This window comes from Tenrec ecaudatus, chromosome 7 (genome assembly GCF_050624435.1).
Source record: "Tenrec ecaudatus isolate mTenEca1 chromosome 7, mTenEca1.hap1, whole genome shotgun sequence".
NCBI lineage: Eukaryota > Metazoa > Chordata > Mammalia > Afrosoricida > Tenrecidae > Tenrec > Tenrec ecaudatus.
The window spans coordinates 86,863,143-86,890,032 of record NC_134536.1 but is presented as its reverse complement, the minus strand read 5'-3'; the positions used below and the strand labels follow the sequence as shown (position 1 = coordinate 86,890,032).

The following is a 26,890-nucleotide window of genomic DNA, read 5'->3' as shown; positions in this document are numbered from 1 at the left end:
CTAGCCATCTCTGAATGAGGTACCCACGTACAGGTGCAGGGTGCCAGTGCTTATCCATGTATAACCTGATGAGCTTGCTACAAAAATAGACTCCGATTTAAGTTGACTGACAGTGGAAGGAATTTACTTGAGACTGAAAGAAATTATTTACATTTCTGAGTAAGGCTTTTTACTTAATAACTTTTATCAGGTTGGTTCAGCCTTCACTGTATCTTCAAAAGCAACACTACCAAATAATGATATCAGTATTTGACAACTTCAGTTTGTTTCAAAGACATTAGAGATATAGAAACTAAATAATGCATTGGTTTCCAATTTTGCAGATAAACCTTAGATCATATTAAATATCTAATTATTTGAAATGACCCAACCCCACAGGATTATGTGAGGTGCCTCCCAAATACTAATCGTCTATTTTTGATGGTCTAGATTTATTCATGTGGAAGTGAAATCAAATTGTATTGTTATATGCCCTTTCTTTTAGATTTTGGACAGTGTTCAATTTGCATTACATCAAGTTTCTCAATTATCTATCTATACATTGTGGTGAAATTCAACAACTGAATTTTTTTTGATCATTTTATTAGGGGCTTATACAACTCTTATCACAATCCCTACATTCATCAATTGTGTAAAGCACCTCTGTACATTCATTGCCCTTGTCATTCTCAAAGCATTTGCTCTCCACTTAAGCCCCTGGCATCAGGTCCTTATCTTTTTCCCGCCCTCCCTGCTCCCCACTCCCTCATGAGCCCTTGATAATTTATAAATTATTATTTTGTCATATCTTGCCCTGTCCGACATCTCCCTTCACCTACTTTTCTGTTGTCCATCCCCCAGGGAGGAGGTCACATGTAGATCCTTATAATCAGTTCCCTTGTATTGGGTTTCCAACCCACTCTACCCTCCCAGTATCGCCACTCACACCACTGGTCCTGAAGGGATCATCTGCCCTGGATTCCCTGTGTTTCCAGTTCCTATCTATACCAGTGTACATCCTCTGGTCTAGCCAGACTTGCAAAGTACAATTTGGATCATGATAGTGGGGAGGGGGGTGAGGAGCATTTAGGAACTAGAGGAAAGTTGTATTTTTCAGCGTTGCTAAATTGCACCTTGACTGGCTCGTCTCCTCCCCTAGACCTCTCTTCAAGGGCATCTCCAGTGGCCTACAAATGGGCTTTGGGTCTCTACTCTGCACTCCCCCCTCATTCACTATGGTAAGATTTTTTTGTTCTGATGATGCCTTATACCTGATCCCTTTGACACCTTGTGATCACACAGGCTGGTGTGCTACTTCCATGTGGGCTTTGTTGCTTCTGATCTAGATGGCCACTTGTTTACCCTCAAGCTTTTAAGACCCCACACACTATCTCTTTTGATAGCTGGGCACCATCAGCTTTCTTTGCCACATTTGCTTATGCACCCATTTGTGTTCAGCGATCATATCATGGAGGTGTGCACCCAATGATATGATTTTTTTGTTCTTTGATGCCTGATAACTGATTCCTTTGGCCCCTCGTGATCACACAGACTGGTGTGTTCTCCCATGTGGGCTTTGTTGCTTCTGATCTAGATGGCCACTTGTTTACCCTCAAGCTTTTAAGACCCCAGACGCTATATTTTTTGATAGCTGGGCACCATCAGCTTTCTTCACCACATTTGCTTATTCACCTGTTTTGTCGTCTGTGGTTGTGTCAGGAAGGTGAGCAACATAGACCAATTTAATAGAAGAAAGTATTCTTGCACTGAGGGAGTACTTGAGTGGAAGCCCAATGTCCTTCTGCTACCTGAATACTAAACCTATAAATAATAGGCACATAGATCTATTTCCCCATCCTCATATATAAATATATTTACATATGTACATGTCTTTATCTTCAACAACTGAATTGCTGAAACTCCATTTAAAGCAAACATTGAGAATTGATTGTGAAAATAGTGGGTTTCATACTTTTGTGACCATAAAACTCAGCTGATTTTTATTAAAGATTCCTACCTTCTCATCCACCAAACATTCTTAATCAGACAGTTTGAGACCTGGTTTGATTGGTCTGCAGAAATGTGTATTTATCAGGAACTCTAGTACGGGGAGACCTGGTGAAAATAGTGGCTATGCATTGGGCTGCAATCTACAAGGTCTGCAGTTCAAAACCACCAGCTGCCCCTTGAGAGAAAGACTGGGCTTTCTACTCTTGTAACAGTTACAGTCTTGGAAACTCATAGGGGCAGTTCTACCTTGTCCTATAGGGTCACTGTGAATAGGTATAAACTTAATGGTGGGTGAGTTTGTGTTTTGTTTTGTAGTACATTCTGTACAGATGACTCAAGGACCACACTTTAAGAAAAATTATCCTAAAAAGTAAAAGAGAATAAGAAAGGGATTATTATTGTTATTTTAAGTTAAAAGTGAAACTGTCAAAGGAGAAAAATACCCACGGAAAAGCTGACTTTTAGGAAGTTAGTCTTAACACTGGTTCTATGGATTAACCTATTTCTGTAACAGTGAGCAATGGGGTTTTTCCCAATAAATAAAAGAAATATGAATTTGTATTCTAGTATTATCCTTTTCTTTTTATTAAATATTTAGTGCCTCTTACCATTTTCTGCTAGTAAGATGAATAGGTCGTTTATAAAATAATTATTTTTAAAACATAGAAACCCACCAAATTTAGTTTGATTGCTCCCCCCTTCTTTTCTCTTGTGAATTTGGGGTCATATTTTTATAGTGTATAAATCAAATATGTATATACTTTATCCTATTAAGACCATTTCTAACTATATGATGGAATTGAATTGTTTCCTTTTGACATGCAGTGTTCTTTAGACATAAAATGTTCCTAAAGAGAGGATGGTGTTCCACAAAGGTCACTGTGACTACCAGGTTTTCACCCAATGAATCTGCTTGAGAACCACTCATCCTGGAGAAAATCCTCTGAGGCCCAAGGCAATGTAATTCTCTGCTGTACTTGACATTGCCTGTTTACTCAAGCAGCAAACCTTTGTTTAGTGCTTAATTTATGAAACACAGATCTAGTGGAGAAGATGACCCCTGTTCCTTACCCATACAGAGTTTGGGTGGACCCGTGGACTACTCACAGATTCATCAGTGCTGTGCTGGTTAACGTTCAGAATGCTAAGGAACTAACAGACTGGACAGGTGACCCTCAGGTTAACCTCTAGTTGGCGGGTTGAGAAGCTTCTCATGAGTGCGATCTAACCTGAAGTCTCAAAGACTTAGAAAGAAGGAGTAGGTAGGCTGGGGGTGAGCTGCAGCCGAGGTTCCGTATAGTAGCCGGTGTGACGGGATACTTGATTACCTCTGAAGCCCCCAAGTCTTACAGGGTTTCCACCCCCCTCCTCCATGGCTTAAAATATATAAACAGTATTGCTTAAAGTAGAATACTGCTCTTCTTTGAAAGTTGTGTTTTTCTTTAAGAATTCTCACAGACTCCAGGAAATTATTTAAATGCGAGTTGTAACAGTACAACAGAGAGAATGAATTATGACTTGTTCCTATCATTACCTAAAAATTCTTGCTGAAACTTATTTAAGTCTGCTTAGGTCTGTTATCAGTCTAAATTAGAAGTAGAGACGGACATGCTTGGCAGTTTTAAAAGGTACCTTCCTTATTTGTGCTTACATATATTTTAAAACATCAATATGTTAGCATCTAAGATACCAAGAAATGGGGTAGGTTCTTAATATTTGATGAATAAAATATTCTAATAAAGGCTACTTAGCATGGTTTTTAACTAATATATATTAATGTTCTAGAATATAAAAATTTAAATACCCCTATTAAAAGTGATTTTACTAATATAACTTTTAAATATTTTCCCTCAGATCATTAATCCCTCATAGAAAAATAAAGCTACCACTTTAATTTCCAGTAACAAAGGGAAGACAAGAATTTTTTTTCTTTAACTATTTTCAGTATGTTCCTCAGTATGTCTAAATTTAAATTTAGCCATGTGAATGACAGCTATTCGGCTGGAACGGAAATGAACCCTGCTCCATCTCTTTGCTTAGGTCTCACAGGATCGCTTTGTGATGGGGTCTTTGAAGAGGTGGTCTCTGAGAGTATACTGTTTCAGGCATTTTTAATTGTTTGGTTTCTTCACTTTTAGCCTTTATTGATATAATACATTTGCATGTTTGGCTTTTGAATACTTTTTGAAACTGCTTTATAATCGTAATAATGCCAGTTTAGAAACTGAAAACTCATTAGTCAGAAGAACATCCTTGCATTTGAGATGGATTGGCAGTTTCTCCTTACAGCTTGTTCTCATAATCAGAAGTTTATATAATCAGTACTTAACCACAAATTATTGGCTTTCTGCATGATGAAGCAGAATACTTAAGTGCCCTCGAGGATGATTGCTTTTAATGATTGCAAAATTATTCTTAGTTAATAGAATATTTTTGAAATGACAATCTATAAAGCTTTTTAACACATTAAGCATTGCAGACCATTTTAAACCACTTACCTGAATGATCGTGATGTGATTACTTAGAAATCAAATTGAAGGATCGAACAACAGAATTGTATGTGAATGGATATATTGGATGTGTAAAGTATGGCCCCCCCCAAAAAAACGACTATAGGGGAAAATAACTAAGGGTTGAGGGGATGGAAGAGAGGGGACAAAGGGGAGCTGATATCAAGGAGTTAAAGGGAAAATGTTTTGAAAGTAACTGTGCGAGCACTGCTTGATGCGATTAAACTATGAAGTGCTATGATATCTGTGAGAGCTCCCAATAAAAGGATTCAAAATAATAATAATAAAACACTCGTCATAGCCAAAAAATCAAGTTGATTAAGGATAAGTAGCTCTTTTAGGCATTAATCTGACCCATCTTAAAGACGGTTTTCTCCCATTTCTCTGTAACGTCATCTAGGATATATGTATTTTTAAATCATTTTTGGGGGCTCTTACAGCTCTTATAACATTCCATACATCAATGGTATTAAGCATATTAATCTATGATATTTTCACACTTTTTAATTGATATTATCTTTTCAATTTTATTTCTTAAAACAAAACTAGTTGAAATCCATCAACTAGTTTTGTATTTACTCTTTCTCCCCAGTTCACTCTTCAACTAATTCTGTTCCACCTTTCACACTTCACCAAAGTCATCCGTGACCTCCATGTTCCTGATCGACTAGTCAGTTCATGTTCATTATGTCAGCAGTCCATCATGCCTGCCTCGTTTATGGTTTCTAGGACCTAGTGATTCTTGCTTTACCTACTACTGCAGCTCCTTCTCAGACTTCCTTGGTGGTTTCTCGTCCTCCCATGCTTCCTTGGTTGTAGCCCATCTTTCTCTCCATAGACTTCTCAGGCTTATAAGGCTTTCTACTCCTATAAAGGGTCTCGGAAATTCCTTTCAGTTGCATTGCCCATGATCAAGTCTACCAGGCCTCCTACACCCTCCTTGCCATCAGTTTTAGATCACTTGTTGTTCCCTTATCCCTGGATTTGTTAACACCCACTTCCTTTTCCCCCACCTCTCCCTCTCCCATGCCCCCCCAGAATCATCGGTCCCCTTGTTTTCTCCTCTGCATTGTTTATCCTGCCTATCTTATCTGATAGACCTGCAGAGATAGTAATATGCACAAAAACAATACAGAGCAAAACAAAGCAACAAAAGAAAGCAAAACAGCAACAAGGGAGACATCTGATAATTTAAGACATGAACAGATAATGATAATTTATAAATTATTAAGATTTTGTAAGGGGGAGGGGGAAGGAGGAAAATAAGAAGCTGATACCAAGATCTCAAGTAGAAAGAAAATGTTTTAAGAATGATTATGGCAACAAATGTACAAATGTGCTTGACATGATGGATGGATGGATTGTGTTAAGAGTTGTATGAGCCCCAATAAAATGATTTTTTTTTTTCTTTCCATGTCGCTCGCGGTTAAAAGGGCCACCCGCAGAGGCTTGGCGGCCCCAGTTATGCGCCAGCACTTGCTCTGGCGCTGCAGCTTAACCCCATGCGCCACGGGCAGGCACGGCGGGTTCAAAGGCAGCGCCCATAATGATTTTTTAAAAAAAGGTTAGAGATAAAGTCAAAACAAGAACAACAACAACATAAGACAAAGAAAAGCCTATAAATAGTTCCGGGTCTGTATGTTGACCTTTAGGAGTGTTTTCCAATCTAGTCTGATGGGCTACCAAGCCCTGGCCCCAAAGTCTATTTTTGGTATTCCCTGGGATCATCGTTTCTCTGCTCTCCTTGCTGTTCTGTTGCATACCCTTGGTGTTTTGCCCCAGTGTGGTGGGGTCAGATCAGGCACAATTCCCGGACTGTCTCCAGTGTTGTCCTCCGTAGTGCTATGGGTCAGTGAGGGACATCATGTATTGTGGTGGGGCCGGCTCTATGGTCCTCTCTGTGCTTTGGCTGCTCTGAACAGGAATATCGTCCTCAGGGATGTGCTCCACACACACTCCCTCCCTCTTCGTTTACACCTGTGTACTCTGGTCAGACATGTCCGTCTCCTTGAGCTGTAACTTCAGTGCTGTCCTCTAAAGTGAATTCTTCTGAGGGAGGCAAGGGCTGTCCACGTAGTTGGGATTGGGGCCGGCCCCTGAGACCATTTATAGAGGTCTAAATACAGGCATGTACATATGTAAATATATTTATATATGACGATGGGGGAAATAGGTCTATGTACATGTATTTATAGGTTTAATACTAAGGTAGCAGGTAGACATTGGGCCTCTACTCAAGTACTCCCTCAACACAAGAACATTTTGTTCTATTAACTTGGCATTCCATGATGCTCACCTTCCAGACACAATCACAGAAGACAAAGCGGGTGCTTAAACCAAAAATGTGGTGAAGATAGCTAATAGCCCGGCTATCAAAAGATATAGCATCCAGGGACTTAAAGACTTGAAAATAAGCAAGTGGCCATCTAGCTGAAAAGCAACAAAGCGCACATGGAAGAGGCACACCAGCCTGTGTGAGCATAAAGTGTCGATGGGATCAGGTACAAGGCATCAAAAACCCAGAATAAAAAATAATATCATTGTGAATGAGGGGGAGTGTGGAATGGAGACTCAAAGCCCATCTGTAGGCAATTGGACATTCCCTTACAGAAAGGTCACGGAAAATAGACGAGCCAGTCAGGGTGCAGGATAGCATTGATGGAACATACAACTTTCCCTAGTTCTTTAATGCTTCCCCCTCCCCCACTATCAATTCTACCTTAGAAATCTGGTTAGATCAGAGCATGTACATGGGTACAGATTAGAGCTGGAAGCACAGGGAATCCAGGATAGATAACTTCCTCAGGATCAATAATGAGAGTAACCACACCAGGAAGGTATGGGGAAGATAGGGGGGAAAGGGGGAACTGATCACAATGATCTATCCCTAATTACCTCCCAGGGGGATGGACAACAGAAAAATGGGTTGAAGGGAGACATCAGTCAGTGTAAGACATGAAAAAGTGATAATAATTTATAAATTATCAAGAGTTCATGAGGGAGGGTGGGGGTGATAGGGGGAAAAATGAGAAGCTGATATACCAAGGGCTCAAGTAGAAAGAAAATGTTTTGAAATGACGAGGGCAACAAATGTACAAATGCGCTTGACACGATGAATGGATGGATTGTGATAAGAGTTATATGAGCCCCCCAATAAACTTTTTTTTTTTAACAGAGTTTCAGAAATCCACAGGGGCAATTCTATCCTGTAGGGCCGACATGAGCTAGAGTGCGCTTGATGGCATTGAAGTTAGTTTGCTTTGGGTTTCTTCTTTCTCTCCTGAGCACTAGACTGCTATAGCTGCCTGTCTGTTTACTACTTTCTTGAATATCTGATAGACTCTCAGACTTAGCATTTCCAAAGCTGAACCTCCTCACCTGTACCCCCAAAGGTATGGTTTTTCTTTTGGTATCTCCGTCCTGCCGGTTTTAAAGTCCAAAACATGAGCTCTGCCTTCATAATATACCCAGAATCAGAGTTCTTCCCACCGTGCTTCACTCTCACTGCCATTGTCCAAGCTACCGTCATGGATCTCTCACTGGGGTTACTACAATGTCTTCTGGCAGGTTTCCCTGCTCCCACGTGTACCTACTACAGCGTTTTCCTAAAATTAAAATAGTAATCAGAATAATTCTTTTGAAATGTGTCACAAAATGCTTCTCTTTTGATTAAAACCCTTCCTAAGCTCACTCCACCCACCCCACCCATCTCTGCTGCCCCGTTTGACTCAGAGTCAAAGCCACAGCCCTACCTGATCTGAGCTCTCTGCTTTGCACATCTTGACCTTGTCCTTTCTTGAATAGATGCTGCACACCCTCGAAACGGGACTTTGCCCCCATTGTTTTCTCTGCAGGAAAAGCTCTTCTCCTAAGCAGCTCTCCTAGCTTCAAAGCCTATTAGAAAATTGAAAGCTACCTGTCTACCCCTGTTTCCCTTCCCCGTACCCTGCTCAGTTTCTTTCCCATAAGGTTTGTCTCCGTGTAACATGTGTGTGATAGAGGTGGAGTGCTAGTGCTCCGTAGCTGTGCCTTCTACCCCGCCCACCAAGGTCCAGGATGTCGATGTCTAATTATGTATTCGACCCTTGGTAAATATGTCTTGAATGAAGGAAAATGCTAGTCTGTTGTCGGGGGTACCGTTCAGTCTGTTTCCGCTCATTGCAGCCCTGTGCACAACAGAAGGAAGCCCTATCCAGTCCTGTGCCATCCTCAGTTTCCTATTTCAGAAACTGTATATGACCAACTGTTCGGGAATGGGGTAAATTTTTTCATTTCCACTTGCCTTCAGGTAGTCCTGTCCGGTCATGTTTGGATTCTCCAAAGCACACGCTGGAGTCGTTCTATAGGGACGTGCGTAGCCGTGCTGTTGGACAGAGTGCATTGTAAAGAAGATTGTGGCAGATGTAGTTAGGTGAAAGTATAACACCTTATGATTTGATCATTCTTTTGACCCATTTTAAATTTGTTCCTGTTTTTAATATTTTCTGCTGTCTTTTCAATTAAGTTTTTTTCTCTGTTTCATTTTGTCATTGTGAAGTTTTTTGGCTTCTTAGGTTTTTCTGTAAATGGCATCCACGATAGGTAAATCTGTAAATACAGTAACTGGATTAATAATTTTCCTAGGGGCATGGCAGGGCAGGTTGGTGGAGAAATGGGGAGCTGACAACAATGAGTCCAAGAAAGAGGAACACATTCTGAAATTGAGGTGGTGATGATTGCACAAGTCTTCCTAACGCTGAGCTATTGTGTGATATGAGAATTACATGCCAATAAAACTATCCAGAATGTAGTAATTGACAAGGAACAGCAAGAGCACTCGTCTGATATGACTTCTTGGTAACATAACTTCGAAATGCTAGCAGATTGTACATTGAGATTTTTCCCCAGCACAAACATGTACGAAATTCTATGTATAGCGTTACACAACCAGCACTTTCTGTTTTTCCAGGTTTTTGTTGGAATTTTTACTTAATGCTACTGAAGTATAAAATGAGAAATGGTTGAAATGGCAAATTTTACCACAGTAATTTGTTTAGTTATGCCTAATAAATTTTGATTTTACAATTATATAATAACACTTTTTTTCTGGCAACTAAAAAATGGATAGTATATCAGGCCTGACCTTCCTCGTTAGTCACATACATAGAAAATGGGTTGGATCTATTATTTTAGTTCAAAATGGCTTTGAGGTATCAATGCAGCCTGGGCCGCGAATCTTCAGTGTGCCTGTGATGTGCATTAGACCTCAGGCCAGCATGACCCCAGCCTCTTTACCCTCCCAGGCAAGCCGGGTCACGGCCCATGTTGACCTTGTCTGCTTGAAACAGGCCAAAGGTTAGGTAGAGCAGTGTTCAAATGTAACCTCCAGAGTTACCTTACCTTTTAGACACAGTTTAACTCCTTCGAGGCAAGAGATTCTCACTAGAAAGGCTAAATCTCCTCAAATGGAATCAAGAATTCCAATGTCTTTGCCTGTTTCTCTTGACTTATTGACTCTTTTACAGTCACAGGTTAAGATTTCACTTGGGGTGATTATTTCATTGTTGCAGAAGGGAGAGAAGAGTTTAGACTTTTTCTTAAAACCAGGAAAGTTTTTGTATTTGTCCACCTCCATCAGTTTCTGTGTTTATTGAATGCATACATTTCTCTTGTTTTCATTTAAATTTTTGTTGAAGTAACCAGCTTTTCTCCTCAGTAATGATAGTCTCCTTGCTTCATGTCCCTTTTTTTCGATTTAGCAATATTAGTATTTTTAATGATCCTGTTATTATGGGGGGGGGGACATAGCGGTTGTACTTTTCATCGTTGTAGTCTTAATGATTGACAACCACTTGGGAAAATAATTTCTCTATCTGAATCATGTTCCATAATAACTGCTAACATTGATCTGATTCTATTTGATTCTGTTACTGAGTATGATGTTAGCAGAGAGATGCTGTAAGTCATGGCTCTGGGAACAGAATCCTAATTTCCAGACAGTCTACGTTCTCTCTTCATTGCCAACGACTGACTCCACCACCTTGAATGAGTTTCTCACCCACTCTGCCTGAGATGTACAGCAAGCAGAATTGCTTATCTTGTTTCTCAAAAAGCCAAAGGCTCAGTGTGGAGTCGATCCTGACTACAGGACAGAGTACAACTGCCCCTGTGGGGTGTCCAAGGCGGGAAAGCTTTATGGGAACAGAGAACCTCATCTTTCTCCCGCAGAGTAATTGGTGATTTTTGAACTGCTACCTTGAGGTTAGTAGCCTAACGTGGAACCCACCATGCTGCCTCCACGGCACCTTTTGTCTTGTTTAGTGTTAATTATAAAGCCCACAAACTAGGTAAAGCATAGTGAAAATTTGTAATAACTGGAGAAATTATTGTGATGCTAGAATGTTGGTCTCCTTTCACATAAGCTTACATTGAGCAGAAATATCTTACCTCCTGTTGTGTTGTTATGTGTTGGGTTGCTAATTGCAAAGTCAGCTGTTTGAAAACACCAACCCTTGTGAGGGAGACAGATGAGGCTTTCTATTCCTGTAAAGGTTTACAGTCTCGGAAACCCTGCGGGCAGCTCTGCGCCCTCCGGTAGGGTAGCTGTGAGATGGAGTCAACTTGGTGGCAGGGAGCTTGGTTGGGTTTAGTGCTTCCACCCTTCTTTCCAAAGGGGGGGCGACTGACAAATGGGTGCAATGTGGTAAGCAGTTCTGCTAGGTTCTTCAAAGGTGCCTTTTCATTTAATTGTATGTCTCCACCTAACATTTCCACTTTTCAGACCAGGGACCAGAGAATCAGAACTGGTCATTTACATATTCTTTATTACAAACAAAGAATAAGTGTCAGAGCCAGACCATGACCCTGGATCATTGTCAGTTTTCTAGGCTGAGCTTTATCATGAGAATTTTTCTGAAGATTCTGAATGCCACATAGACCTCGCACAGGCCTTGACCATATAGAAAATGTTTTTGTAAGCCTGCTAGTTTTCCAGTTATATTACATCTCCCATCATTGATTTTGTTCTAGGATGTTGGCAAAGGATGAGCTGGCGATCATACTTCAGAAGTGTTTGGCTGTTTTGAAGTCCTCTTCTGGAACCCAGCTTGGCAGCACAGCACAGAGGATAGAGGAGTTCCTGGCCCAGTTTCAGAGCCTTGATGGTGAGAGCAAACTATCCTGCCATTTCTACTCGCTATGGGAGTCATTTAACTCAAGTGACATGGAAAACCCCGCTTGTCTACATGCTGAGAGATGAAGAGATAAAATAGTTCATGATCACAGTCTGCGTGCCGCGCCTCAGTATCACATCTTGGCAATCACAAATAGTCCAAATGTTTCTCTTCCAAATTTGGTTTAAACAATGAAGAACCTCAAATTGACTGGGGGAAAAAATATTTTTCCAGATGAGCAGTTTGGAAGACTTACCTAAAATAATAAATAGAGATTAGAGCATGTAGCAGGGCTTTATAATCAAGGACTCCCGTTAGATGTTGTGCTGTTTTTTTTCCTTAAGCGTTTCATCAAGTTCTTTGTAGATTTCAAAAACACTGCATAAATCATTTGTAAGCTTGAAAAATTAATAGCTGTGAACTGCTTTCACAGCAATGAGGCTCATTGGTATGCTGATTACCAAAATATGCATGAGGCTTTCTCTGTCGGGTTTACAAGAGCTTGAACCTATCTGTCAGAAGTGACCGGCAGCAGCCTGGCCCTCATCAGTGCTGGAGGGCTGCTGTTTCCTTCATGGAATATGACCTCCACATGGTCATTGCATCTGCTGAATGCATGATGGGGGCGGGAGGGGCGGGAGCTGACTATGTAGGTAGCTATGGCCCCTACTGTGTTAGGTCTTTGTTTATTGGTGCACTCTGGGTTGATAGTGATCGTTAACTTTTCACGGGTTCGTGTCTTGCTCTATTTCTAGTACCAGAGTCTAGTATTTTTTGGTAGAACAAAAACATATGCTATGTACCTATTACTTTCCCACTATTTAAAAATATATATAATACCATTGAGGGAAGAGGCAGTTTGGTGTATGAGCACTTCGATTGGACATGGCATGGTGAAAAATATCTGCAATGTGTCTGTTAGCCCTTGCTTGTTTGGCAAGTGATCCTTTAGAGTCAAGAAAATACCATGACTAAAATCCCTCCCCTGTCTTTACATGACTGTCGTGCTAAGGATCTGCTGAACTCAGTCAGTGGATGAGGAAAGAGATGGTGTGCCTAAGTGAGTGGCATGAGCAGGCCGACTGAGGGACCAAAGGGCTTCCTCCCAGGCTATATTTGGCATTGCGTTTGCCTACTCCAGCTTGAGTTAAACCTTTTTTCATATCATAAAAATATAAAGGCTAGATTTTATCTCCAAACAAAAACTGAAGCCAAGGAAGAAGTAACTTGATTGAGACCTCACAGCTACCTAGCGGTAGCACCTGGATTAGTGTCCACTTCTCTTAACCACCATATCAGTTTTTTATTTTTTTTCTGATTCACAATTTCCATCTTCTCTAATTGGTCTCCGAACCAGCAGGAGGCCACCCTTAAGGGCATAAATAGGTGTCTTAGTTATATATTGCTTCTATAACAGAAATACTATGAATGAATGACTTTAGCAAACAAATGGATTCTCTTACCATCTGGGAGATTCGAAGTCTGAATTCAGAGGGCCAGTTCAAGAAGAAGTCTTCCTCTGGGGGCTCCAGGAAAGGTCCTGGGTCAGCATCCTAGCAGCTCTCCCTGTGTCTTGGCATCGATCTTCCTTGAATTCTAGGAGGTTCCTAGCATAGGACACCTGGGTTCATGGCTCTTTGTTGGTGGTGGTGGTGGTGGATCGCTCTCTCTGCTCTCACGCCCCCTTGTTATCTCTTTTAAGACCAGCGTTCTAGGCCAGCCCCCAGGGAGACTTTCCTTGCATTGGAGCAGGGCTGTGAGGGGATTGAGGTCATTGCTTTCTGCCCTTACTCAATCCCATTACTGGTTTATCATATCACGGCGGATCCTCACCTGACTGCCATTTTACATAGCGGCCATCACACAGCTCCCAAACCGCCGAGACCCCTGACCCAGCCCAGTTGACACAATCCACACATGGAGTAAAATGACTTAAAGGACTATTAGATAAATTCAATCTTTTACAAAGTAAGGCTCCAAAAATTTTTGTAAAAAAGAAACCATAGACTCTATAGTAATTTAAATTAGAACTCCTGAAACCGTCTACTGAAAAATCCTGGGATGGGCCACCACCAAGTAAGGGGGTATAGCATTTAGATATGAGGAAGTCAAAATAAGATGATTAAAAGCCTAAGGAATAAAGGATTTTGTAAATTGAGCTAAAATCATTATTTGATTAAATGTTTATGTGTTTTAAATTGATCCATTGCTAATGATAGCTACTTAGATAAATACCATTGAATCAGCTCTCACTGTTGGCTACCTGTGTGCAACAGGATGAAACATTACCAATCCTGCATTAGCCTCGTAATTGCTGGCAAGTCTGAGCCTGTTTTTGCAGTTGTTATGCCCGTCCATGTCCACAAAGGTCTCCCTCCTTCCTCTCTGCTGGCTGTCCCTCCTCCAACAGCTGATCCCTCCTGATGTCCAAAGCAAGCGAGTTGGACAGTGTGCTGTTATGAACCGTAAGGTTGGCAGTGACTGGTTCTTAGTCTGGAGACCCCCCCTTGAACCCTGTCCTTGGTGAGTGACCCTGCTGATACTTGAGAAGCCAGTAGCATGCCTTCTAGCCTTACGGCAACCCAGAAATCACCACAGGACAACAAATTAGTAGGAGGTGGTTGCTAATAAGAAAGTGAAATTCAACATCTTCCCACCTTGAACAAGTATTTGGCTATATGCCATCTCTGGGTCCTTCAAACTTACAGAACAGACTTAAAATTACAGTTGGTAGAATCAAATTAGACTTGGTAGTATCAAATTAGATTTATTGACTTATTTTTAAGGTTCTGTACATGTATAGTGAAGAGAAGAATTTATTAACTATTTTAATCCTAAATTAAATACATTAAAAAAATAAATTAAAAACAATTCTTTCAGAATGATGCAGATTTTCCAGCTGAATCGCACTACTTTAGAGTTAGATGAAACAAGCCAGTTGAACGTGAAGTTCCTAAAGCCTCTGCACTAGGAGGAGAACCTGAGTCTCATGCTCTCGAGAAGTGTAGCTGCCCATTCGTTTTACTTGATGTCGTTTTCTGTTCCCTTTGCCCAGAGCCATGTTGCAGTTTCATGTTCCCGCAGCTGAGGTCAGAACGCACAGCACCTTTTCCATGTTCCAAGTGCTATTCTCTTTTACTCGATTGGGAAGGTGCTTTTTTTTTCCGTGGTGGTAGATTCAGTGGGTGATTTGACAACCTCAGCACAGCATGACTTATGTAATGTTTATTGACCTTCTGCTTCTAGAAGAAATCATTGTGCTTGAAATGTTTCTTTTCCTTAGATTAGTAGAAGTGTTTGTTCTCTGGACTTGACTGGATTTTCCCAAATTGCTGTGTATTGGTTTTATATTCAAAAGCAGAAGCCAGAGAGGAAGAAGATGCATCTGGGTCACAGTCAAAGGGACTTCAGAAGACAGACCTCTATCATCTCCAGAAGGTCAGGCCACTTGCGTTTCCTTCCCAGTGGATTCTATTGCACTCCCGTTTTCATGTATGTTCTTGATGTGCCGTGCCCGAATGTGTCTGTTTCAATTTCCAAGCACAGCCAGGAACAAAGCTTAGTGACTCGCTTCTAAACCCCACATCCTGTGTGTCCAGGGCCACCCTCACCACAGGACAGCGTAGCGGGGAGCAGTCGTGAAGGCTCAGACAAAACGAGCGGGAGAGAATTTACAGCAGTAAGGGGAGATGGAGATGTGTAGAAAGGGAATCTTTATTTGGCATGTTTCTTCTTTCTTACCAAACTGATTCAAAAGCACTTAATTCACTAGTCTTAGCAAATCACCTGCTTGGCTTCTTGTGTACGCCTGTTCACTGCCGAGCTGGTATCGCGCCAGTTTGTCTTTGTCAGGTAGCCCTAACTTCATGAGGTAGGTTGTCAAAGTAAAGAATTCTGCGTACCATGATACTAAGTTATGATGAATAGAGAGGAAATTTTCAGTCTCGGTGAAACAAAAGTGGAATTGATTTGGTTAGTGGGACACACAGCACAGTGCTCTTCCCTTCCTGTGAGCCTTTTTTCAAATGAATTGCTGCAGTATTGAGCACTCTGCCTTTTAACTCGGTACCAAAGCGGACCACCCTTCCCACCTTCCCTGTAAATTCCCTTGATTTGTGTTTGAACTGCCCCTGGTCTGGTTTTCTCTGCGCACCCAGTCGTGAACTGCCTCTCCTAGCAGGGTTCTCTGCTGTGGGAACGGAGGGTTTTCCCTCAGAGCCACAGTAAAACGTACATTCTTTTGTCTGCAGTCCTTGTTGGAAATGAAGGAATTAAGAAGAACAAGTCGGAAGCAAAATGAATTTGAAGTGCTCAGAGAGAAAGTCGTGGATTTCGTTGACAGCCTCGTGAGGTGAGCCTCCTTGCTTGTCTGAGCTACAAGTCTTTGTTCCAAGCAGCACTGGTACAGTTGCCACTGGCTAGCCGCCCAAGAGCTTGTCCTCCTGCATCAGCCTTTAAGGCATTCTGATTCCGCCACGGAGTTTGGAATTATAGTTTTGATTCCTGTCATTCTTATTAAAATAGGGATTCAGATGACTGAGTTCAGCCTCTTTACTCCCGGTTCAAGGTCATAGGATTAAACTTGATCCAGGTCATTAGGCCTGAGGGAGAGGGCTCTTCGGGGCAAGGGCACAGAGCATCTTTCTAATAGCATCGGGAAGGCTTGCACGTGCACCTTACTTTGTCTTTGCTTGGGGTAGCGCTGACTCCGGGTCGATCCCTTCAAACAGACGGCGCCGACTGTTCATGCTGCCCTGCTTTGTCCCGAATACAGGACTTCTTGAATACAGAACAGCATAACACGTTCTTGGCATGAAATTCTTGTTGAGAAATGTACTCGAAGCAAATTTAGAAATCAACCAGTTCTGCCTGTATTTTAAAATGATTCCCTTTTGAAATCCAAATCACTTTGATTCATGGATTTAAAAAACACACACACAAAATAAATAGCTTTTGCGTAGCTATATAAATCTACTCACTTTTGCTTCCTTTCAGTCAATTGGGAGATCCTGGGGTACTGGCAGGGTTATCATGAGAAGCTTCCACACACACACACAAAATTTAATAGTTAAAATGTGGAAAGAAACTTGTCATTGCTTGTTTTGTTTTCAATGTAGTTTTCCAACCCAACAGCAGGCTAGGCACTTAACAGGACAAAGTACTGAAAAGATAGCAGTTTGTTTATTGAAAAAAAAAAAAAAAGACAGGGCTTTTTTTTTTGTTTAATAGAGTACATGTCCTTCCTGAAAGGGGAAAAAATCATCTTCCTGGTCAAATTGGACGCACATTCATTGTTCCAAGTTACCAGGGGGAAATTGGCAGTGCCGTGAGGGAGGCCCATGGTGCTCAACCACATGTGACCAAAGGAAAGTATGGAGAGAGAAATGTATTATACAGAAGTGATGCCCTAGTCTTGAACTGACCTTCCTGCCTGAAGTTGCCCTTTACAATTCATAGAGCTAAACTTGCCCCATTGTCCTTTCTAGCCCCAAGGTCCTGGCGCCTCCTTGAGTGGATGAGGCCCACAGGTAACTCAGCAGAAGTGATCTACTGCCAGTCGAAGCTTTGACTCTGCTGAGTCACATGGCATGTTTGAATTTTATTTGCTCATGCTACTTCTTGATATTTCCCCTACGCCTGTATTCAAACATTAAAGCGTGTTAATCCCTGAAATTCCAGTGTGGATCTAGCCACATGTGCGAGATCTTTTCAGTTCCAGCTCCGGTAAAGGTTTTCCTAAGAGAATGTTCAGTGTATGTCTACTCATGGTTTTCTCTGTGGGGAACCCAGGGCTGATTCTGCATAAAGGCTCTAAGTTTTCGGGAGCAGTACCACATATACGGTTCTAGGGCTGTGGCACCACTCTTGCCTCAGTCGCCGTCCTGCTGGAGACAGTCAGCCTGGGCGTCCAGGCCTAGCCCTCTGTCCTCGGTGCATATGATGGTGATTCCTTTATTGCGCTCAGCTGTGGCTCCTATGCCCCTGTCCATTCTCAGCTACTCAGAACAGCTTTCTTTAAAACCCTCTGCTTGGCCAGTAGCCAAGTCATAGAAAATGGTTCCTCTTGTTGCTCCATTTCTGTGTACTTGGTTAAATGTTGTGTTGTGAAATCACAGAACTCTTCCATGATAGGATTTTCTCCTTACCAAGCTTATCTAACCCAGGAGAGAAGAGATTAGTATGGTAGCATGCTAAAGCCAAAATGGACCTGAGAAGGCATATGGCAGCCAAGCTCTGAAGAGGCTTCCCGAACCTTGGAAGGGTCATATAGCTTTATCGAAGGCTTTGTCCATTTCTTCACACTTCCCACCAGGGCCATGTCACAGTTGTTTGAGCAGATGTCTAACTTAAAGATAAATATAAGGAGTATGTTTTACAGTATACCACGATGAACTGTTGGAAATGGTTGGTGTTTTCGTGCCAGTTTCTGTTGTGTAGTCCTGAAGCCCAAGTGCCCCTGCCCCTTCCCTCAGAACCACCTCTCTCTTGAGAAGTAATTGGCTTTTGCTTGGAAACTTGGGCCAGAATCCAAAATGAGCATCATGCTATGCTTCAATGCCAGACTCGTCGCTATTTCTTGTCACAGCAGATAAGTACAAAGTGCATTTAAATGCCAAGCTCCAGGTCTGCCCCCTCCAAACCAAACCCTCTACTAAAGAGTCTGCTTTAACATGTAGCAACCCTCTAGTGCAGTGGTTCTCACCTGCCTCAGGCCACGACCCTTTTATTACAGTTCATGTGGTGGTGACCCCCAACCATCACATTATTTTTGTTGGTACTGTTGAGTCAGGCGACCCCCAAAGTGGTCTCAACCCACAGGTTGAGAAGCGCTGCTCCATGGGGGCTCCAAGGCTCTGTAAGCCTTTTCTGGAGCAGGCTGCAACATCATTTTCCCAGGCCTGTCTAGTCGGTGTGAACAACTGACCCAACAGTGTCGCCAGGTCTGCATTTGGACAGAAATGATTTCACTGATGTTGGGTTGAGCGATTTAGCATTTGCTGCATTCTGAGGTTAAAAAAAATAATAATTGTAAGGATAAAAAGAGCTTTAAAGGTATTATTTCCATGAAAGATATCAATTCAAACATGCTTTATGATGCAAAATTGTGCTTTTTAAACTTTTATGTCATGGCTGATGCCACTGTGAAGAGCCAAATATTTACTGTGACAATTAAATGTGGACATTGCAATTTTCTCAGTAGTTTAAGCAACTCATTAACCCTGTAAGACAGTACTCACTAGTGCTTGAGTTCTATCTTAAAGAGTGAACCAAAATGGACTGTGTAGTAACTGTAGGCTAACTTGCACTGGGCCTTAATGTATGCATTTGGTTTGGTTTTGGTGGTGTTGGTGATTGATTTTGCTTTTTAAATAAATTGTTCAATCTTCTACAGAGGGTTGACGAAAATGTGATATTGAAAATTAACCTGTGTGTCTAAATGCTGGTATCTGACTTTGGCTGTTCTAGAGAATTCCTTCTGCCTCCAGAGACACAGCCTCTGCATGAGGTGATGTATTTCAGTGCTGCCCACCCCCTACGAGAGCACTTAAATGCTGCTCCGAGAATCGCCCTCCACACTGCCCTCAACAACCCTTACTATTATCTCAAGGTAAAAAACAGGTCCATTTTTCTGATAGTTCAGACTACAGTTGTTTTAGTAATTATATTATTTTCTGCTTTCTTTTCTATTGAGGTTTTTCAGTTTTGTTTTGTCTTATTTCTTGGCTTGTTTCTTTTGTGGTCTATATGATTCTGTTTCAGAAATTCAGGATAGGTAAATCTATAGAGATAGAAACTGGATTAATAAATTCCTAGGGGAACTGCAGGGGAAATTTGGGGTATGGGGAGCTAATGAGTACGAGAAGAAAATGTTCTGAACTCGATTGTGGTGGTGACTGCACAATTCTTGTTAATGATTGATGAAAATTGTGTGATATATGCCCATAGAACTTTTTTTTTAACGCTGTACATTTGCAGTTCTAATTTAATGAGCGGACTTGGCAGCTTCTTCCATATAATATATATTCCTATTTGATACCCATTTTTGACATATAGAAACCATACAGCCTTCATGTGGCAAAGCAGATGACAGATACTAAGACTCAAGTCGACTGCTTGGTACTTTCCCAACATCAGGGTCCATGAACCAGGGTCCGTCCACTGGGTGCTTCTGACAGAAGTAATGTGGGATTTCATATTGCACCAGAAACCAGAGAGAGATCTGCTCCGAGCATCTCTCTCGAGCTGAATGCAGAAGATGGCCAGTGATGCGCCAGGCTCACACTCTGGGATGGTGTGCTGCAGCTGGGCCACTTGTGTCAACTCCATCTATGTTTGCCAATTCCCACAAATTCCTCTTTAGACAAATTCTTCCTGCTCATGACAATTCCGAACTTTTAAGCATTAGTTTTCTCATACGAGTTAAAATGACAGGAAGCATTTCTGGATGCTGTTATCGGCAAGCGTGAAATAATTTGGGAAGCATAACCATCTAGAAATCTTGCCACAAAGGATACTTAAGAGTGATTGCATAACCAGTACACTCCTGGCTTCCTGATGGAGAATGGCACTCACAAAGATTTTCACAGTGGGGAGCTTGAGGACATTCATATTTAAAAATAAGACTCTTCTTGGCTAACAGTGGTTCACCTGAGCAGCTTTTCTCGGTAGGCGTGGGAGGAGAAATTAGAATCTCAAGGTAATATGTTGTTTCTTAATAAAAACCAGGCATTTTAAGTAGGTTGAGTAGATACTGATGGGTTATGTAGAATTTAGGATTTGCAGTGTTGACGGAACCATCTTTTCTCTGAGAGTTACACCCGTGGTGGTGTTATGCTGGTATTTGCTAAATTACCAGTTGCTAGAATTCAGATAATTGTAAATGTTGGAAATAGCAATTTATTGAAAAGTCACAAAGAATTCCATACTCTTTTAAGTATAATCAAATGTATTTGGGCTCCAGAAATTAGCAATTCATGATTAAAATGAAAACCATGTATCTGAGTGTAGAAATACTCTCTAGTGACTGGAGTTCGAGATTTGACCTAACCCTAAATAAGAACTGGTGAGGAGTAACTGGAATTCACTTAGCACAGGACATTTAGAAACCGAAAGGTTACATATACTGATTTACTAACTTTAGTGTTCATCAGTGTCTGATTTTGTTCTTAATCATTTCTCAAAAGTAGCGATCTGTTATTTTCAGAATGAAGCTCTCAAGAGTGAAGAAGGCTGCATTCCAAATATTGCACCAGACATCTGCATAGCATACAAACTGCATCTTGAGTGTAGCAGGCTGATCAACCTTGTGGACTGGTCAGAGGTAGGTTAGGGAAAATACCAAGCTGTATATATGTCTAGCCATCCATGGGGATTTTCCTGGAATGTTTTTGTTCTCTTGGTATTTTGGAACTCACCTTGTTTTTTTCAGTGCTGTCTTTTGCAGCTGTGTGCTCCCTCCAGAGACTGCACCAACTGCTCAACAGCTCCACTCCCACCCTGCCCTCGATTCGCCACCTTTCTACCAAATCAATTCTGAGTTTGTGCAAGGACAAAATAAGTACATGACCTAAGCTAGTAGTTAACATCAGCAAGAGCTAAGCCATTTAGGTTATGTTATTCCACAAAATAAAGATGTATGACTATTATTAACTAGCACTTCCTTTCAGAGCCTTGGTGGTGTAGTGGTTACATGTTGGATAGCTAACTGCAAGATAAGCAGTTCAATACCACCAGCCTCTGCAAGGGAGAAACACAAAACTTTCTACTCCAATAAAGAGTTACAGTCTAGGAAATTCACAGGGGCAGTTCTGCCCTGCTGTATAAGGTCATTACGAGTTGGCGTCCACTAAGTGACAGTGAGCACTTCCCTTATTGCATAATGCATGAAAATATATACGTATCAAGTAAGTACAAGGAATACTTGGCAAGGCGCTACACAGTTGTTCTTTAAAATAACTCTTCTGTCACTTCTCAGGAGTGTTACAAGGATTAGACTCCTGGTAAAGGCCCTATTTGACAAATACCTTGTTGCCATTTAAAAATTTACACTATTGGCTGCTCCTTAAAAAAAAAAAAGAGAGGGTGGCATTTTCCATAGACAAGGGAATAGATGAATAGATGCAGGGGCTTCCTTTGACTTTTGACTTGGGCTAGGTTTTTTTCTAATTTTTCTATCCATAGATCTTAGATCTTTGAAAAATGAGACTGTTCCAATCATGTCAATCTTTTAATGTGTAATTGGTTTGACAAGATTATCCCTCTATTTTGGAAATCTGAGGTTTGGGTTGGTGGGAGAAGGAAAAGTGCTAACCAGCAACAGCCCAGTAATGCCTGACCTGGACGTACAGGACAGGTTGGGCAATTGTACAGATTTTAATTTTGTTTCATCTTTTTAAAAGGCCTTTGCAACAGTTGTGACAGCTGCTGAAATGAATGCCAGTTCTACAGTCTCAGAAGAAATGGATGAAGTTATCCAGTATCCTTTTAAAACTAGTTGCACATTGTCCATTTACTTACAGAATATAGTCTCTCTGGATCTTTAGTAAAGGTTTATAGTCATGCTTACAGATTTATTACTAGTTTGTATTAACCATACCTTTCCAGAGTACTGAACAGGCAGCTAGCCTGTCTGTCTCAGAACACTAGTGAGTTTGAACTGCCAACCAGTGTTTAACCCTGCACCACAAGGGCTCCTTAGTTCGAAATAAAGGTTCTTACATATTTTACCCAAAATGAGACTGGCAGTATTAAATTTTCTAATTTTCTAAGTGTACTTTTAAAGTAAAAGGTACATTTATATATATTGGGTGTGTGGGGGGTAGTGATTAGATTCAGTGGAGTGTTACACACCTTTTCATTTATGTTGATGCTAGACTGATCACATTGGGGATCTGATCGTGCAGTCGGTTAAGCATTGGGCTGCTAATTGAAAGTTCAAGAAGATGCAGCTGTGCTCCCATAAAAATTTCGGAAACCCTAAGGAACCTGTACTGTGCACTCACTATGAATCACAATCCGCTTGAAAACAGCGGGTTTGGTTTCTCTAGGGTTTTGTAGTAAGTTCAATTCAAGAGCATTTATTTGAACTACTTCCATATAGCAACTAATATTTTAACATTGGAAATTCAGCCTCTCATCAAAAAGACTTGGGAAATTTCCTTAGCTACTACCTCCAGTGCTCGGTTTATTAGAGCTGTTTCTGAACTAGAACTTCTAGGATTTATCAAACCAACTAAACAGAAGACGGACCACGTGACAAGGCTAACATGGGGAGGCTGCTAGGAGGCAAACGAGCAAAGGCAGAAGAGAAAAAGGAAAAGTGACTTGTCATGCTTACTTAGGCCAGCAGGAATCTATTTTGGTAAGAAGAGCACTGTGTAATCCCCTGGTGATGCTGAACCAGAAAATAGACATGTGTTAAACCCAAACAGGTGTGTATCGTAACATCCTTGGAATACTTGAGAACGCAACCATACACTGATGTTGTGACTAACCGCCCTCAAATTATTGTAACTTCCCCAAAAGTCAGTACTAAATTATAAGTGAATTGTTCTTAAGCATAAGTACTGTATAAATGTAATAAATTTCTTTTCCTGGGAGTAAAAATTATTTCAAATGATTTAGCAGTTCTCATTACTTCTTTCCCACCGTCTTTTCTGCATTAGCATTCCTCACTGTACAAAGGTGTACAGTATGAACTGAGATAGCCTACGAGTCAGTTTCTTGTGGTGACTACAGTGTTCTTACAGTTTCTGCTTCCCCTCACCCTTAGAACTTAAAAGGTCCTTGTTCAATAAATGTTCTACTTCAGGGATGGCTCGGTGGGCCTTTAGAAATCACAATCCTAGGTTAAATGATACCTAGATTGCTTCTATGTCCAAAAACTCATCAAATTTTATGAGGGGGCTTTTACAAAGTTCATAGAATGGAACTGAAAAATATCGGAATTTTCCCAGAAATTTTGAAGCCCCATTGTAACAAAAATATCTAATGCTCAGTATTTTATGTATTACTGGTTACTATGAAGAGATTTCTGAGATTTTACTTTTAAGACTATTCACTAACATAAAGTAGCATGGGTTTAGAATAATGAGTCAGTTTTTATCTCACAATAGGCTAGTAAATAACAATGACTACCCCCAGCACATAGCACATAAAACTATGGATGGAATATATTTCAAAAGCAGATTGTTATACTGTCAACCGTAAGCCAAGGCTCACAAGGGACGTAGGTGGCCTCTGCCCACATGTAGTGAGGAGCTATCCCAATGGCACTGTAAGGTTACGCATTGAACTGCTACGCACAAGGTCTGCAGTCACTCTTAGGGGTAAGGATATGGCTGTCTGCCTCCATAATGTTTAATCTCAGAAACCCAAAGGTCACTGATTTGGCATCAACTCGGTAGCGGTGGCTTTGGTTTTGCAAACCAAGGTGAGGTCTTCCTTCTCCAAATACAGAACATTCATTCCATCTCCCCAAGGAAGCTCTAGGACATGTCTGCAATCATAAAGTACTTCAGGTCTGAGTCACACCACTTTATAAAACCAAACTGTCACCTAAAGAACGTTGGGAAATAGCATTCGAGAAGGTACTGTATATACTTGAGTATAAGCCGACCGGAGTGTCAGCTGAGGAACCTAATTTTACCACCAAAACTGCACTAAATATGTGCTGGAAAATGGCTTATACACAAGGATGTATGGTAGGTTTTTTGGTATTGAAAAATACCATTTACTTGGCAGAATTTAAGCACATGTACAAACAACTGGAAACAAAGATCCTTTGAAAAATGTAAACACAAACACCTTAAGGAAAACTAGGTGTTAATACACTTGTTCTTGGCTCCCAATGGACAGACCATTCAGAATCCTTTTAGGTATAATATTCAAGGTATATTTAGGCCGTGCTTAGGGGAAATGGTGTAACTGCAGATTTATTTTCATAAAAAGTAGTGACAGCTAAAGCTGTCCCCAAGTTTATAGGCATTCATTTGGGTGTCACCCACTTGGCAGTATCACCAACTGGTTTTTGCCTCTAAGGTACCATTGTGAACCAAGGAAGCCTAGGAGCTGAAGATCAAGACCTGGGGGCATGCCTGAGTTTTAATGTTAAGTACACTAGCTAAGAGCAAAGGATGGACAGAGAAGCCGTGGTGACAAAACTGGGCGGCAAGTGCGGTAACTTGCAAGCCAACTATATTTAAAAACCTTATGTTGACTGTTCAACAGTGTGGGATTCGTGACTTTTAATAAGCCCATGTGGCGCTGTCAGAGTGAGCTTTGGACTGCTAAGTCACAAGAAAGGCCAGTGGTTCAAACCCAACAGCAGTAGCTGCTCAAGAGATGTAAGCTATTCATTCTGGTAAAGAACCAGAATGGCTTAGTAGTTACAAGTTGGACTGCTAACCACAAGGTGAATAGTTCAAAATCACCAATGCCGCATCAGAATAATGAGCTTTTCTGCTTACATTAGGAGTTGTAGAGGCTCTGAAACAAGGGGCAATTCTGCCCTGTCCTATAGGGTGGGGTCCCTGTCAGAATTGACTCCATAGTAGTGAGGTTTGTAGGGGGTGGGGTGGGGATTCTTGGGGTACCTATCAAGATTAAAGGTCTCGAATTACATGGGGTCACTGAGAGCATAGACTTGATGGCAGTGGGTTTGGTGTTTAGCGAGTACTGACAAAAGCCTGATGGGTACCACAGATCAGTGAGTGACCAAGCAATTCACTAAATGTATCACATAATGGACCATGAAGACTAAGATCTTTGAGGCATTCTTGTCCCAAACATCCTGAGGACACAAAAATCTCATTTGGGCTGGATATTAAATAGGTTATTCTTACTGTAACAATACCACTATCATGTCTACAGCTTTGAGACACAGCTTAAAGTCTAAGTATCTGTGCTCGATAGAAACACGTGACTGTTCATACCAAATCCTATAGATATTCACACATTAGAAGCAACTTATGGGAACTTTGAAAGTTAAGCCCTGGTGTCCTTGTGACAGAGGAGGAGCTATGGTGGGCCCAGTGTTACATGTTGGGTTATGACACACCAGTCAGCTTAAAACCATTGACCACTCCAAGCAGAAAGGAAGCTTTCGGCTTTCTATGAGCTGTAGTCTCGAATTGACTCTGCGGAGGCAGTTGGCACTCCTATAGGGTTCCTGACAGTTGGTGTGTTTTTTGTTTGGCTGAGTGGTGTAAACGGCTAACATATTTAGTTGCTAACCAAAGAGTTGGAGGTTGGAGTGCACACGTGTACCTCAGAAGACCTGACCTAGCAAAAAAAATCAGTTACTGAAAATCCTGTGGAACACTCAGTTCTGATACACGTGTCACCATCAGTCAGCAACTTGATGGCAACTAGTTAGCTAATATCTTTCTACTGACATCACCTGATTTATACTTGTACAAGAGTACGCAATACTAGAAAACTACTGGGTCTGTTAGGTGCAATCATGTCTTACCATTCTCATTCTGGCCGTACTTCTTCCAACACTTACTTTATCACCAGCACAATTCAAATGCAGTTTGTTGATCTTCCTTATAAACTCGTTTATATAGACAGACGTATATGCTTATATACACAATTTTCTGAAACCATACATTACTTAAGATCAGTAAAAGCTAGTTTTGGTGTGTGAATGCAGCAACTGTATTTTTAATCAAAATTCAGTCTAAATTTGAGTCTAAAACTTTCTTGTGGTTTCTTTCAGGTTAACAGAACTGATTATCCTTTTAGTGTCTCTTGCTGCTGAGCATAAAATCTTTATCAACTTAAGTTGATGTGAGAATTCAATTAAAACTGTATTTCTGATTTTTAGTGGGAATATGCTACTAAAACTTAGTTTTTAAAGTTCGCAAAACCACTAATATGAAAAAAAACCCCACTAATATGGAAAATAATTATCAAACCCCTATGAAAGCAAAAAACAAGATTCATCTAATATGGGCCATACACTAACAGGGCCCGGGCGGCTACTGGCTATGTGCTGGGCCGTTAGACGGAAGGTCGGTAGCTTGAAACAACCTGCTCTGGAGGAGGCAAGCTGAGGCTTTCCACTCCTGTAACTCCGATGAAGAGTTAGTCTCTCACACCCACACATCAAAATTGACTCGATGGCATTGAGCTTGGTTTGGTTTGTCATTGTTCTATAATGCAGTGCTGAGTTAAGCAGTGTTAAAAGTAATTGAGAGTCAGAATTCATTTTTTTTACAATAGCTGTCAAATCTT

General features: G+C 41.1%; 1 protein-coding gene and 1 non-coding gene across 4 annotated transcripts in view; one reads left to right on the top strand and one right to left on the bottom strand.

Moving 5' to 3' along the window:
• ORC3 (origin recognition complex subunit 3) overlaps positions 1–23,260 on the top strand; it is a 90,196-nt gene extending 66,936 nt beyond the window's left edge. For 2 of the 3 annotated variants that reach the window (XM_075554790.1, XM_075554792.1), the window contains 7 exons: positions 11,508–11,641; positions 15,009–15,088; positions 15,901–16,001; positions 19,118–19,259; positions 20,856–20,972; positions 22,051–22,127; positions 22,828–23,260. In XM_075554790.1, coding sequence (XP_075410905.1) covers positions 11,508–11,641; positions 15,009–15,088; positions 15,901–16,001; positions 19,118–19,259; positions 20,856–20,972; positions 22,051–22,127; positions 22,828–22,933 — 757 coding nt within the window. In that variant the 3' untranslated portion in view covers positions 22,934–23,260. The remainder of the gene's footprint in view (positions 1–11,507; positions 11,642–15,008; positions 15,089–15,900; positions 16,002–19,117; positions 19,260–20,855; positions 20,973–22,050; positions 22,128–22,827) is intronic. The other variant, XM_075554791.1, reaches the window with a different exon arrangement.
• LOC142454133 (small nucleolar RNA SNORA76) lies at positions 5,911–6,040 on the bottom strand. Its single transcript, XR_012785654.1, has one exon. It is a non-coding gene; the product is annotated as a small nucleolar RNA SNORA76 (small nucleolar RNA).
• Positions 23,261–26,890: the final 3,630 nt, after the last annotated feature.